The sequence below is a fragment of the Trypanosoma rangeli genome, assembly GCF_003719475.1.
Source record: "Trypanosoma rangeli strain AM80 chromosome Unknown Tra_15.4_contig_00249, whole genome shotgun sequence".
In the NCBI taxonomy this organism is placed as follows: domain Eukaryota; phylum Euglenozoa; class Kinetoplastea; order Trypanosomatida; family Trypanosomatidae; genus Trypanosoma; species Trypanosoma rangeli.
In genome coordinates, this window is record NW_021705994.1 from 16,086 (window position 1) to 28,689 (window position 12,604).

At 58.0% G+C, this 12,604-nt stretch overlaps 6 protein-coding genes across 6 annotated transcripts, besides 10 other annotated features; 1 reads left to right on the plus strand and 5 right to left on the minus strand.

Moving 5' to 3' along the window:
- Window positions 1-13: part of a microsatellite that runs on past the window's edge.
- A 198-nt stretch (window positions 14-211) lies between these two features.
- Window positions 212-1,837, minus strand: TraAM80_06640 (pumilio protein 9; the record flags this gene model as incomplete). Its single annotated transcript, XM_029383474.1, has 1 exon — window positions 212-1,837. The coding sequence occupies one exon, from the start codon at window positions 1,835-1,837 to the stop codon at window positions 212-214; it is 1,626 nt and encodes a 541-aa protein (XP_029236674.1).
- A 174-nt stretch (window positions 1,838-2,011) lies between these two features.
- Window positions 2,012-2,033: a microsatellite.
- Window positions 2,034-2,336: 303 nt separating this feature from the next.
- On the minus strand, window positions 2,337-3,476 carry TraAM80_06641 (exosome-associated protein 1; the record flags this gene model as incomplete). Its single annotated transcript, XM_029383475.1, has 1 exon — window positions 2,337-3,476. One exon carries the CDS (start codon window positions 3,474-3,476, stop codon window positions 2,337-2,339), a length of 1,140 nt encoding a protein of 379 aa, XP_029236675.1.
- Window positions 3,477-3,844: 368 nt separating this feature from the next.
- Window positions 3,845-3,872: a microsatellite.
- A 49-nt stretch (window positions 3,873-3,921) lies between these two features.
- Window positions 3,922-3,986: a microsatellite.
- An 89-nt stretch (window positions 3,987-4,075) lies between these two features.
- Window positions 4,076-7,006, minus strand: TraAM80_06642 (coatomer beta subunit; the record flags this gene model as incomplete). The annotated part of the gene is made up of 1 exon (XM_029383476.1): window positions 4,076-7,006. The coding sequence occupies one exon, from the start codon at window positions 7,004-7,006 to the stop codon at window positions 4,076-4,078; it is 2,931 nt and encodes a 976-aa protein (XP_029236676.1).
- Window positions 7,007-7,038: 32 nt separating this feature from the next.
- Window positions 7,039-7,078: a sequence feature (A-rich).
- A 205-nt stretch (window positions 7,079-7,283) lies between these two features.
- Window positions 7,284-7,315: a microsatellite.
- Window positions 7,316-7,428: 113 nt separating this feature from the next.
- Window positions 7,429-8,757, minus strand: TraAM80_06643 (beta-tubulin; the record flags this gene model as incomplete). The annotated part of the gene is made up of 1 exon (XM_029383477.1): window positions 7,429-8,757. The coding sequence occupies one exon, from the start codon at window positions 8,755-8,757 to the stop codon at window positions 7,429-7,431; it is 1,329 nt and encodes a 442-aa protein (XP_029236677.1).
- A 278-nt stretch (window positions 8,758-9,035) lies between these two features.
- Window positions 9,036-9,076: a sequence feature (A-rich).
- A 108-nt stretch (window positions 9,077-9,184) lies between these two features.
- Window positions 9,185-9,261: a microsatellite.
- Window positions 9,262-9,382: 121 nt separating this feature from the next.
- Window positions 9,383-10,738, minus strand: TraAM80_06644 (alpha tubulin; the record flags this gene model as incomplete). Its single annotated transcript, XM_029383478.1, has 1 exon — window positions 9,383-10,738. The coding sequence occupies one exon, from the start codon at window positions 10,736-10,738 to the stop codon at window positions 9,383-9,385; it is 1,356 nt and encodes a 451-aa protein (XP_029236678.1).
- A 111-nt stretch (window positions 10,739-10,849) lies between these two features.
- Window positions 10,850-10,883: a sequence feature (A-rich).
- Window positions 10,884-12,084: 1,201 nt separating this feature from the next.
- On the plus strand, window positions 12,085-12,438 carry TraAM80_06645 (uncharacterized protein; the record flags this gene model as incomplete). The annotated part of the gene is made up of 1 exon (XM_029383479.1): window positions 12,085-12,438. One exon carries the CDS (start codon window positions 12,085-12,087, stop codon window positions 12,436-12,438), a length of 354 nt encoding a protein of 117 aa, XP_029236679.1.
- An 86-nt stretch (window positions 12,439-12,524) lies between these two features.
- Window positions 12,525-12,562: a sequence feature (A-rich).
- The last annotated feature ends 42 nt before the right edge of the window (window positions 12,563-12,604 follow it).

Here is a 12,604-nt window from a genome sequence, read left to right on the forward strand (position 1 = left end):
AGAAAGAGGGAAAACTGCATTATACCTCCCAATATGCATCTATCAATGAACCAATGAGCGGGCTTACCACGAACAAAAAAAAGGGGGGAACGGGAAGCCCCGTCGTCCTCACCTCCGCAGGGCCACGACAAACTTTTCCACCTCGCATTGAATCTAAAGATGATGGTCAAGGCAAACCTCGCTCATAGAGCCACCATGGTCGTGATAACCGTCAGCGTTGCTGCTGGTGCGACCGACGCGTTTGGCCCTGGCGTGGGGCCTGATGCCGGTGTGGTTGTTGCTGCAGCTGAACTGTAGAGACCTTCGTGCGAATTTTCGCCTCGATCTTCGACGCGTAAGGGCTGCTCAGCAGTGCGGGGCGCAGGCGGTCGCAAATGCGTTTCAGCTCGGTGGGGTTCTGCGTGTGTTCAATGATGGACTGCACGACAAAGTTGCCAAAGCTGTCCTGCACCATCTGCAGCAGAGCAGCAGGGTTGAAGATCAACTCGTCCATCAGCAGCCGCCGCACCGCGGGCACATCGCCGCAGACTTTAATGATCTTCTCCACGGCGTTGCTCGCATATTTGTTACAGCTCATGTTCAGGAGCTTGCCGGCAAAGCAGGACATCGTGTACTGCGCGGCCACCGTCTTCCCACTGTGTTCAATGGCACACTGCACAACGTAGTTGCCAAAGGGATCCAACGCAATGTGGGTGAAGAGGGGCACCAAGGGAGCCATCAGCTGCATCTTCTGCTCCGCGCTGCAGAGCTCAAATACCCGCATGAGCGAGATGCATCCCTGCTGCGTCGCCGCCAGGTACTGGACGTTGGACGCCAAGACGTTTACAATGGGCTGGAGATCAATCAGGGGGTGTTCAAAGAGGGACTGCAGAATGCGTCGCGTATACTGCGACACGGTGCACAGGTTGAGCACCAACGTCTCGCTGAACGAAGATACCAGCAAAGCCGTTTGCTCGGCATTCATGTAGTCCTTCAGCACACGCAAAATGTGGCAACCATGATTGTCAAGCGCCACTGTCTCCACATCCGCGACAATCTCGTTCACCATTGTATCGATTACCATCGCATCCTGCGAGCGCACGGCGGCCAACAGCATGGAGCGGCCCTCGGCAGTGCAGGCCAACTCCACCACGCGGCCCACACACTTCCGCTCAAACTCTTCGGCAGTGTCAAGCGGGAGCAACGTATCATGTGCCATGGACGCAGAAACCGTCGGTGTCACACACAGTTTTGCGTGCTGCTGCTGTTGTGGTAGCTGTAGCTGTGGTGGTGGCGGTGGCGGTGGTTGGTTGAAGACGCTGGCATGGGATGCAACCTGCACCTTCGGCCGCTGCACCCCTATGGTTAGCACAGGCGGCACGTCCTGACGCTGCATTGTGGTCATCATGGACGGCTGCTGCTGCTGCTGCTGCGTTTGTGGCAGTGATTGCTGCTGGTCGTAAATAGTTGGGATGCATGTTGCGGGCGCCGCATGCAAAGTCTCAGGTCGCAGTTCCGAACTTTCCGACATCTTCATCGCGTAGTAGGCGCGGTACTGCGCGCAGGTTGCACAGGGGCACTGTGCGTAGCTCCCCTCATCCAGGTCCATCATACGCGTGGGGTCCGTCGCGGCGGCGTACGACGAGAGCAAGGACGAAGCGTACACCTCCGTCTCGGCCTCAGCGTAGTAGGACTGCGAAGGCGATGACGTGGGTGCGACACATGATTGCCGCTGCAACTGTGGCTGTGGCAGCAATTTTTGCTTATTTGGCCGTGGCGGGCTGATGTACGTCGCCATGGGAGGTTCGGCCTTCCCACGCAGGGCCGTTGCATTGAAGTTGACCTCACGAATCTTCATATGAGCTGCGTGCACGCAGAGCAGCCACAACAACGCAGGTGTAGGCGGGATATGTTTGCAGCTGCTGAAGGAAGCTGCGGCGGGAAACACCGGGGAAAAAAAAACGATTCTCTAATGAAGCTCGGGTCCTCTTCTGGCCAGAGACCTGCGGAAGCTGCACACGCAGCAATGATAACACACACACAGACACACAACAAAAAAAAAAAAAACGTAAAACACGCAGAGAGAGAGAGGAGGGTTGAGGGGCAGTGGGAAGACCCACACATACACACACGCAGAGGCGCATAAACCCCGCCACGGCAACCGCCCTCCTTCCTTCGCTCACTCACGCCTTCACCCCCGCGAGACGTCTTTGCGCTCTCCCCCCATTCCTGCAGCTCGCAAGCACTCTTTCCCTTTTACGTCGTTACCTTCCCGAGAAAACAGCACACACACACACGCAGTGAGAAAGAGAGAGAAACCGTAGGAGGGGCGAGGCGAAGGATAAAGAATTGCTTCTTTACTCGCTTTTATGGAGGGCCTCGTCACACTCAGAGATTATCGCCTGGCAAATGTATGGCACGTCATGCAGCACGGCATCCAAATCCGGCACGTTGATTCCGGTGGGAAGCAGCGACTCCGCCGTGTCGCCCGTCCCACCCCGCTGGGCGCCAGTCCCCAGCCGCCATGCATTGCCGCGGCGTGACGGGAGTTGCTGGTACCGCATGTAGCACACCTGCCCTGCTGCGTTAACGGCCAGGTGGAGTTGTTGCGGCAGCGCCAGTTCCTCCAGGGGAGTGGGGTCCACGACGTAGTGCCGTGTAGGGGATATCAGCAGGACAGTCAGCACGGGCAGCCGCGACCAGTCCACGGGGTGGCGAAAGGGTTTATTCCGATCCACCTCCAGCGACACGCCGCCAGAGGCCTCATGCAGGGTGACGCACGGCAGCCGCATCGACTTTAGTGCGGCGTGCACCGCAAGGGAGATGATGGAGGGAAGGTTTCCGCCGTTTGTTTGTAGCACGTGAACGTCCACGTCTGTGCGGAACGCGTAGCCGCCGCCAATGTACAGGTCCTCGCCTGGAAATCCAACACCGCTCCACGCCTCCTCCTCGAGGTCTTTGCCTTGCCGCAACTCACCACCCGCACCTTCGTCGTTGGCATGATCATCCGTCGTCGCAGCGTTTTCCCCCTCGTCGAGGCGCTCTGCCTCTGCCACGCCCAACTGCTCGCGCACTGTCACCCCCGCGGCGCCGAAGGTCTGGCGAACAGTTGTGGCCACAAAAGAGAGAAACGCATGACGGTAACGGGCACCACGGTTACGCAGCGTCTGGGCGTAATAGTCCACCACGGCGGGCACAGCGTCAATGCTGATGAACAGTGGGCCCCGCGCCCTTCCTGCTGACGCCGCCTCACTTCGCCCACCCACCTCGACGACGGATGGGGTTGCAGCGGCCACGACGGTGGTGCCACCGCACTGCACCTCCACGCAGCTGCCGTCGTACTCCATATCCGTAAGCGAGGCCCCCGCGTTGTGGGTTCTGCGGATGGTGAATGACCGCCGCTGCGTCAGCGTCCGCCCGTCACTGCGGACGTCATTTGCGACTCCGTCCTGCACCGCCTGTATTTCCGCCTCACTAATGGCGGGGCTAAATAACATTGTGCCTGGCGTCTAACATATGAAGAGAGGAAGTAAAGAGAAAAGAGTCAAGACGCAGTACAAGGCGTAGAGCCACAAAAAAGACACTGTCAAAAATAAAAAATAATAATAAAGGAGAGAAAGGCGCACACACACACGCACAGAAGCATAGACGCCGACTTAAATGTCTGTTGGGCGCTGATGCTGCTGTCGTCCGCTTGAATTCCGTCAATGCAACTCCACTTTGCGTTTCCTCATATTTTCTGCATATATGTTTGCTGCTGTTCTCCAAAGTAAAAACATGAAAGTGCCTAGCGGCGCCATCGCAAGCCCCAACCTCCGCGCGGGGTGGGCACTAGTCATCATCCCCCCCGCAAAAAAGAGAAAGGCACACGCACACACACACACACAAAACACCGTGCGGTCTCCAGCCCACCCATCACGCCTTCGCACGGTTTGGGTCCCTTCCCTCTTTCTCCTTGTTTTCACTATCTTGCTCTATCCCTCTTTCTTTCTATCTCTCTCCCTCTCGTTCCGGAATTGCCGTTATTGCCTGCCTAACTTTCACTCCCCGCGGAGCAGATGCAGATGATAGAAACAGCCGAACGGTTGTGGACCCACTAGTTAGTTACCCCCTTCTCGAGTAAGCTAAGCTTCTCTCCTATGCCGTACGCGATGGACTGTGTGTTGGAGCGAACACGCACCACGCCACTGATCCTGCCCTGCGCGTCCCTCTCGATGGACACATTTGCCAGCGCGTCCTCGCCAAAGACGGTGCGGGCGTACAGACTACACGAGACGTAGCGGCAGTCGTCATTCTCGTCTGAAGGCGAAAGACCCTGCAGCTCCTCCTCGTTCACTTCCTGATAGGGCTCCAAAAGCTGCATGTTTGTCTCGTTCATCACAAACTCCACGTAGTCACGAAGTTCCGTCTTCGCCGTATTGACAACGATGGTGTTCTCCCAGTCAAACGTGCCCCACTTCTCGCGGAACTCTGTTGCCAGACACGAGGCGCGTTTAATGTAGTCCATTATGTCAGCATGAATGTCGTTCAGTGTGACGCAGGCGCGGTCACCGTTGGGGGTGTCGTAGAGAACGCTGGCGTAGATGACGCCCGTTTCAGTGGAGCTCACTTTGAGAGCCGTGCGGAGCTTAAGGCTGCCATAGGGGGGCAAACTGTGCATCTGCGGCCGCTCGCACAATTTCATGCCGCCCAGGAAGGCCAGTTCGATGGTTAAATCATGCAGTTGATGCGAGGTCCGGTTCACGAGGTACCAGTCCACAGAGACATCAAACTGGTGCACCGTCACACTCGCCTCGCAGTAGACCTGGTCGCAGAAGCCAGAAAGGGGCATGGTCTTCTCCAGACGCTTGAGGAACTCCTCCGTCTTGTCAATGGAGGTGTTCGCGACAACAGAGTCCAAGTCATCCGCGACCTCCAGCTCGAGAAAGGCGTCCTTCCCTTGTGCCAGCTGCGTGAAGATGACGGGGGCGTCGATGCTGCAGAGAGCAGTTGACCCCTTCGTTTTGGAGGTGCCGTCTGGGAGCGTCTCCCCAACGATGGTGTCAACCACGCTGCTCTCCACCGTGCCCAGTGCCTTGTAGGAATCATCTATAAAAGACTGCAAAAACGGCGACTGCGGGTTCACAATAGTATTGATGCACAAACGAATATGTTCTTGGGAGTCCTCGTCCATCGCGTACGCCGCGTCAGGGGCGGTGCCGTAGCGGATGATCTCATGCAGCAGCATCAGCGCTTCATCCTGTGCCTTGCCCTTCACCGTCGCATCAACGCCGCTGCCACAGTTCATGAACATACGAATAACAAGCTTGGACAGGGCGCTGGCAAGCGCGGAGGCAAGAAAGTAGTCTCCCTTCGTGATGAGGCTGCGTAGGCCAGTCGATGACTCGCTGCCGTCTTCAGCCACCGCCGCTGCCACGATCTCATTTGTTGGGACAGCCGTGTAGGACGTGGCGTATGTTCCGTCCTCCCTCACTGTCGTCACTGCCCGCATGACGGGGGACTGTGCCGCAGTTGGCTCTCCGTTGGCGTCGGCCGCCGGTAGAACAGGTGGAATGAGAGGCAGCGGCTTCAGCGAGGTAACCAATAGCGTGAGCACCGCCAGCACTTCATCCGCCGACGAGACGTGCGCGCCGAACAGCCACAGGATAGTCCGAATCACCCCCGGTGAGGTGACCAGGGGGAAGATCTCAAGCAGCTGTTTCAAGGTTCCGGCCCACAACGACGGCTGCACCTGCAGAACCTCCCGGATGAACAAAATAACCTCGCTGCCCCCGCTGGAGGAATCGCATACATAATCCATCATCACAGGCAACACGGCGGCGGCCATGTGTGGCTGGCGAAGAACGGCGGTGCGAATGGCGCGAATCAGAAGCTGCTTATATTCCTGAAGCGATGACTGATCCAAAATGTCTCCCTCGCCCTGCGACCGCAGCAGCTCCTTCTTCATGGTCTGCAGAAAGACCTCAACGTTTTTGCTGGAAACAAGCTCCACCGCCAGCGTCACCACCTTTTTGGCCATTTCCGTGGTACTGTTTGCCAAGACGCTCATCACGTCCAAAAGGGAGTCCTGAAGGATGTCGCCAAACCTCGCCCGCATGCCGTCCAGCTGATCCACCACAATAAGCCGCACACTGTTATCTGAGTGCGTCTTCAGCAAATCAATGAACGTAATGGCGGCCTGTCGAATCGCGGTAGGGGAGGAGGAGAGACTCAGCAGTGTGGAGGCGCACTGGTAGCGCACTGCCGGATCCTTCGACTGCAACACACTGAACAGGACGGCCACATACTTCGCCTTGTCGTTCGGATTCGCCCGTATCATTTGCCGCGCAAAGTCCACAACCGACATCTGAAATGCGGCGCCCGCATCCGCCATGTTCGCAGACCCACGGAAGGCCGTTAAGAATCGCACAGCCCGCTCAGGAGCACACTCAACAAGCATGTCGAAGGCGTTTCGCCGCGCCGAGACGTCATTCTCGTCGGCAATAAATTTCTCAACCAACTCTGGTGCATCGGGAAGAAACTCCGGAAACCGTTTGAAGATGGCGTGTACGGCCATGACGGCACTGCGGCGCACATACGTCACCCGATGCGTCAGATTTTGCACCACCGCCGAGATCAGCGGCTCAACCAGCTCCTTTTCCTTTACCCTGCACAGAAACCGCAGCGTGAGACCCCGCACGTACTCGTTCGGGTGCAGCAGATCCTCACGAAGAAAAGAGCAGATCAGAATCATCTCAGAGAGCAGCTTCCCATTCTTGTCAGTCTTCGGCACAATCTCCCAGAAGTACAGCATCAACTTCTTGATATGATGGTCCTCCAGCGGCGTTATGTACTTTATGACGGACATGATCATGTGGTTCTGCAACTCACCGTTCAAGTGGAGCCTAATCATCATCTCCAGCGCTTCCGCTCGTGCCACCATATCCCCCTTCTCCAGCGCCACCTTCAGCTCCTTCAAGTTCACACCACCGCCATCGTAGCCCACAAGCAGCGTGCACGCCGCCTCCTCATTAAAACCCGCGCTCATTCGCTCTAACAGACTCGAAACTCTACCGCCACCAAAGCAACCAACACCAAAAAAAAAAAACCAAACAATACATGCGCAGCAAACACCAAAACGCACACGCACCAGAAAGCAGCACCCCGTCGCCCACCCCTTCCTCCTCACATCTCCCCGCCTGTCCACCATCCTCCGCCGTCCCTAGCCCCAATATGGACATGCACTCGCCCCCCCTCGCGAGGCAACGGAGCCCCGGACATAAAACCCCCCACCCAAAGAAATAGAAGGGAAACAAAGCGACCCCAAAGAAGAAGAAGAGAAAAGAAAAAGAAAAGACGCACGAAAGAGCCGTGGGGAGGATGGACGTCGTCAATACTGCGGCCCTCACACCTCCCCCACCCCATCGTTGTCATCGTCGTCCTCCTCCCTTGCACCGGCGGCCACCCAATCTAGTACTGCTCCTCCTCGTCGAACTCGCCCTCCTCCTCGACGGTGGCGTCCTGGTACTGCTGGTACTCAGACACGAGATCGTTCATGTTGGACTCCGCCTCGGTGAACTCCATCTCGTCCATGCCCTCGCCCGTGTACCAGTGCAAGAACGCCTTGCGGCGGAACATCGCCGTGAACTGCTCGCCCACGCGGCGGAACATCTCCTGGATGCAGGTGTTGTTGCCAACGAAGGTGACAGCCATCTTGAGGCCCTTGGGCGGAATGTCGCAGATGGACGACTTGATGTTGTTCGGGATCCACTCAATGAAGTAGGACGAGTTCTTGTTCTGCACGTTGAGCATCTGCTCGTCCACCTCCTTCGTCGACATGCGGCCGCGGAAAAGCGCGGACGCCGTCAGGTAGCGGCCGTGGCGCGGGTCGGCAGCCTGCATCATGTTCTTCGCATCGAACATCTGCTGCGTCAGCTCAGGCACGGACAGACCGCGGTACTGCTGCGAGCCGCGGCTCGTGAGCGGGGCGAAGCCCATCATGAAGAAGTGCAGACGCGGGAAGGGCACCAGGTTCACCGCCAGCTTGCGCAGGTCGGAGTTGAGCTGGCCGGGGAAGCGCAGGCAGCACGTCACACCGGAGACCACAGCGGACACCAAGTGGTTCAGATCGCCGAACGTTGGCGTCGTCAGCTTCAGCGTGCGGAAGCAGATGTCGTACAGGGCCTCGTTGTCAATGCACATCGATTCGTCCGAGTTCTCCACCAGCTGATGCACAGACAGCGTCGTGTTGTACGGCTCGACGACCGTGTCGGACACCTTGGGGGACGGGATGATGGAGAAGGTCATCATGATGCGGTCCGGGTACTCCTCGCGCAGCTTCGAAATGAGCAGCGTTCCCATGCCGGAGCCCGTGCCACCGCCGAGGGAGTGGCAGATCTGGAAGCCCTGCAGGCAGTCGCAGCTCTCCGCCTCCTTGCGGCAAACGTCCAGGACGGAGTCGATCAGCTCCGCGCCCTCCGTGTAGTGGCCCTTGGCCCAGTTGTTGCCAGCGCCGGACTGGCCAAAGATGAAGTTGTCCGGGCGGAAGATCTGCCCGTACGGCCCAGCCCGCACGGAGTCCATCGTGCCGGGCTCCAGGTCGATGAGCACCGCACGGGGCACGTAGCGGCCGCCCGTCGCCTCATCGAAGTACACGTTGATGCGCTCCAGCTGAAGGTCCGAATCGCCCTGGTACGTCCCCGTCGGGTCCACGCCGTGCTCGTCGCTGATCACCTCCCAGAACTTCGAGCCGATCTGGTTGCCGCACTGGCCGGCCTGAACGCACACGATCTCACGCATTTGTTATTATTGCTCTTGATGTTTACCTTTTCGTTTGTCTTTCTTGTCCTTTCCTCACTGGCTTTCGCTCGGTGTCTGGAAAAATAAGTCCGCTAGATAGATCTGCCCCGAGTGCGACAAGCAATCCCCGCGCCGTCGGCGGCAAGGCAAAGCAAAGCAAACAAAAAGAAAAGGCGGAGGAAAAGCAGGGAAGTTCCTTCTCTTTTTCTGAGGAGGAGGGGGGGGGGCTCCAGCGAGGAGGAGACGAAAGCGGCGGCAGAGAAAACGCAGGAGGCGGGAAGAACAAAGTCACAAGACCAAGAAAAAGAAAAAAAAACGAGAGAAGTGAAGGTGTTGAGGGGGAGGGGGGAGGGGCCAAGAAGCCACGGCAACACGCGGGTGGCACTACGCACCACCGGCAAGCCCCATTCCAGCACGCTGCCGCAGCCCCTCCGCGTCCCTCCCCCTGCCCCCTCCCTCCCTCCCTACTTCCCTACACCCCTCCCTACATCCCACTCCCTCCCTACAACGGTACACGCCCGGACATTCCTTCCTTCTTCGCACCGTGCTGGCGCCCGCGGGAAAAATCATCCAAAAGAAAAAAAGCCTACCAATGACGAGCAGGAACCCAGGAGCGGCTCATCCTCTAGTACTCCTCCACATCCTCCTCGCCCTCCATGTCCGCAGACTCCGCGCCGACCTCCTCGTAGTCCTTCTCCAGGGCGGCGAGATCCTCACGGGCCTCAGAGAACTCACCCTCCTCCATACCCTCACCGACGTACCAGTGCACGAACGCACGCTTGCTGTACATGAGGTCGAACTTGTGGTCGATGCGCGCGAACACCTCCGCGATGGCGGTCGAGTTGGCGATCATGCACACCGCACGCTGCACCTTGGCGAGGTCGCCACCGGGCACCACCGTCGGGGGCTGGTAGTTGATACCGCACTTGAAGCCAGTGGGCGACCAGTCCACAAACTGGATCGTGCGCTTCGTCTTGATTGTTGCGACGGCAGCGTTCACGTCCTTCGGCACCACGTCGCCGCGGTACATGAGGCAGCACGCCATGTACTTGCCGTGGCGGGGGTCGCACTTCGTCATCATCGCCGCAGGCTCGAACACCGCGTTCGAGATCTCCGAGACGGAGAGCTGCTCGTGGTACGCCTTCTCCGCCGAAATCACCGGCGCGTAGCTCGTCAGCACAAAGTGGATACGCGGGTACGGCACCAAGTTGGTCTGGAACTCCGTAAGGTCCACGTTCAGCGCACCGTCGAAGCGCAGCGAGGCCGTCAGCGAGGAGACAACCTGGCCGATGAGGCGGTTCAGGTTCGTGTACGTCGGACGCTCAATGTCGAGGTTGCGTCGAGTCAAATCATAAATTGCCTCATTGTCAAGCATCGCCGCAACGTCGGTGTGCTCAAGCAGCGAGTGCGTCGAGAGCACCGAGTTGTAGGGCTCCACCACGGCCGTCGAGATCTGCGGGGACGGGTACACAGTGTAGCCAAGCTTGGACTTCTTGCCGTAGTCCACGGAGAGGCGCTCCAGCAGCAGCGCACCAAGGCCAGAGCCCGTGCCACCGCCCACGGCGTGGTACACAAGGAAGCCCTGCAGACCCGTGCAGTTGTCCGCGAGCTTGCGGATGCGGTCGAGGCACAGGTCCACGATCTCCTTGCCGATCGTGTAGTGACCGCGAGCGTAGTTGTTGGCCGCATCCTCCTTGCCGGAGATCAGCTGCTCGGGGTGGAACAGCTGGCGGTACGTGCCCGTGCGGATCTCGTCCACCACCGTCGGCTCCAGGTCGAGGAACACCGCGCGCGGCACGTGCTTGCCGGCGCCTGTCTCCGAGAAGAACGTGTTGAACGCGTCGTCCTCCACACCGATCGTCTTGTCGGAGGGCATCGCGCCGTCGGGCTGGATGCCGTGCTCCAGGCAGAACAGCTCCCAGCACGCATTGCCAACCTGGCAACCGGCCTGGCCAATGTGGATGCAAATCGCCTCACGCATGTTGAATTGAAAAAAGAGTTAACTGGGTGTTTGAAGGGAAGCTCGAAAGCCTAGCTAGAACGAACTACCACCCGACACGCAGCGCATGCAGGCACAAAGTGGGAGGCGGCGCACACGAACAACAAAAAATAAACAAAGAAACAAATCCAGACGCACCCCGTGACTCGCGACTCCCCCACACCACACCACCTCCCGTCGGCGGGGCAGTAAAGAAGAAGAGCGCCTCTCGAAGACGGCAACGGCGCACAGGTTCAAGTGACAAAAGCTCGCAGGACCACCAGCGGCACGGCACGGAAGAGTGGGAGGGGGGAGGAGAGTGCGTAGCGTGTGCGTGTGGGGGGAAGAGAGCGGGCAGGCGCAAAAACAAACAAACAAATATCAGGAACAACAGGCGCCCCCGCCCCCCGCACACGCACCAGAAAGCAGCACCCCGTCGCCCACCCCTTCCTCCTCACATCTCCCCGCCTGTCCACCATCCTCCGCCGTCCCTAGCCCCAATATGGACATGCACTCGCCCCCCCTCGCGAGGCAACGGAGCATAAACTGCCGGCTGCGCCCCCGCCCCTTCTCTGCACTCACACACTCACGCAACTCGATGCGGCGCAAACACCCCTCTTCTATAAGCACTACGATAATAAATAAACGAGTCTGCAGAGTTTAGGCAAACGGCACAGTAATGACAGGCGAAAAGAGTTGGAGGAGAGAGTATTGGTTGCTTTATTTTCAGTCTTCCGAGTCGAAATTTCCAACGTGACATTGCCCTGTTTGTAACTGAGGTGGGTGAGCGGTGTCAAACTCGGACGAAAATGTAGAGAGAACATATATATATATATATGTGGAATGCAGCACACTTACATGTAAAGTGTCTTGAAGTAGTCCCTCCACTCGTGACGGGGAGCCCCACGACGCCATGCTTGAAAGCAAGTTTCCGGGTGTGTCACAACAGCCGGCAATCCACTACGTGTCATGTCCTCGCCACTAGAGCCGTCAACCACAATCGACCGTGGCAGTGGCGACACCGGACGCACCATAACCCCTGCGTCCCGCGTCACCCAGGTTGCACCCTTGCGGTGGGTCCAGTGAAAAAAACCATGCTGTCGTGTCACGTCTTCCATCTACTTGTTGCCCAGTAAAATACCAAAAACCACAAAATTGTGCCGATGTTCTGATGAAAAGGTTGCAGTTGCCGCATAAAGGGCAATGACCGCTCCTACTCTGTAAAATAACGTTAACCAACCAGACGTCCCCGCAGCAGTTCCTGGTTACACACCTGACCTGATGGGCCAGTTAAGGCCATGACGTTCTTGAGGTAGTCGTTGAGCAGCTCTTCGTGAGCAAAAGGGGTGATGTGGTGGTCCATCGTTTTCAGGTCCTCGCACAACGCCGCCCTTTGCGTCGCGCCGTCGCCGCCGTACACTTGGCTCTCAGGGTCCTACAGCCGAAACGTTGCGTCCGTTATCAAATGCATCAGCTTCGTAAGCGTCATCTTCTGCCGCTTAATCATAGAGAAATCCTCCACCTCGAATGCACCCTTCACGGCGGTGAAAGGGCTACCAATAGATGCGGTCGATGGGCCTCGTGCCGCCGCGTCTGCGCCGCAGTCACCACCGACATGTCCATCCACGAAGGCTTCGGCGCGTCGCAGGGTTGGCCCCGTTCATTACACCCCCCCCCCCACCCCACCTCGGACCCCGGCGTGAGTTGCGAGTCAGAAGAGCAGTGCATCGCATTTCAATGGGTAAAAATACAACCGAGCCTCACCCACCCTGCTCTTGCACAACGTCGCAACGGAAAAGCAAAAAGACGAAGGAAAAGTAACAGCAATGATACAGCACTAATGCATGTAACAAGCAAACAATAACAAAA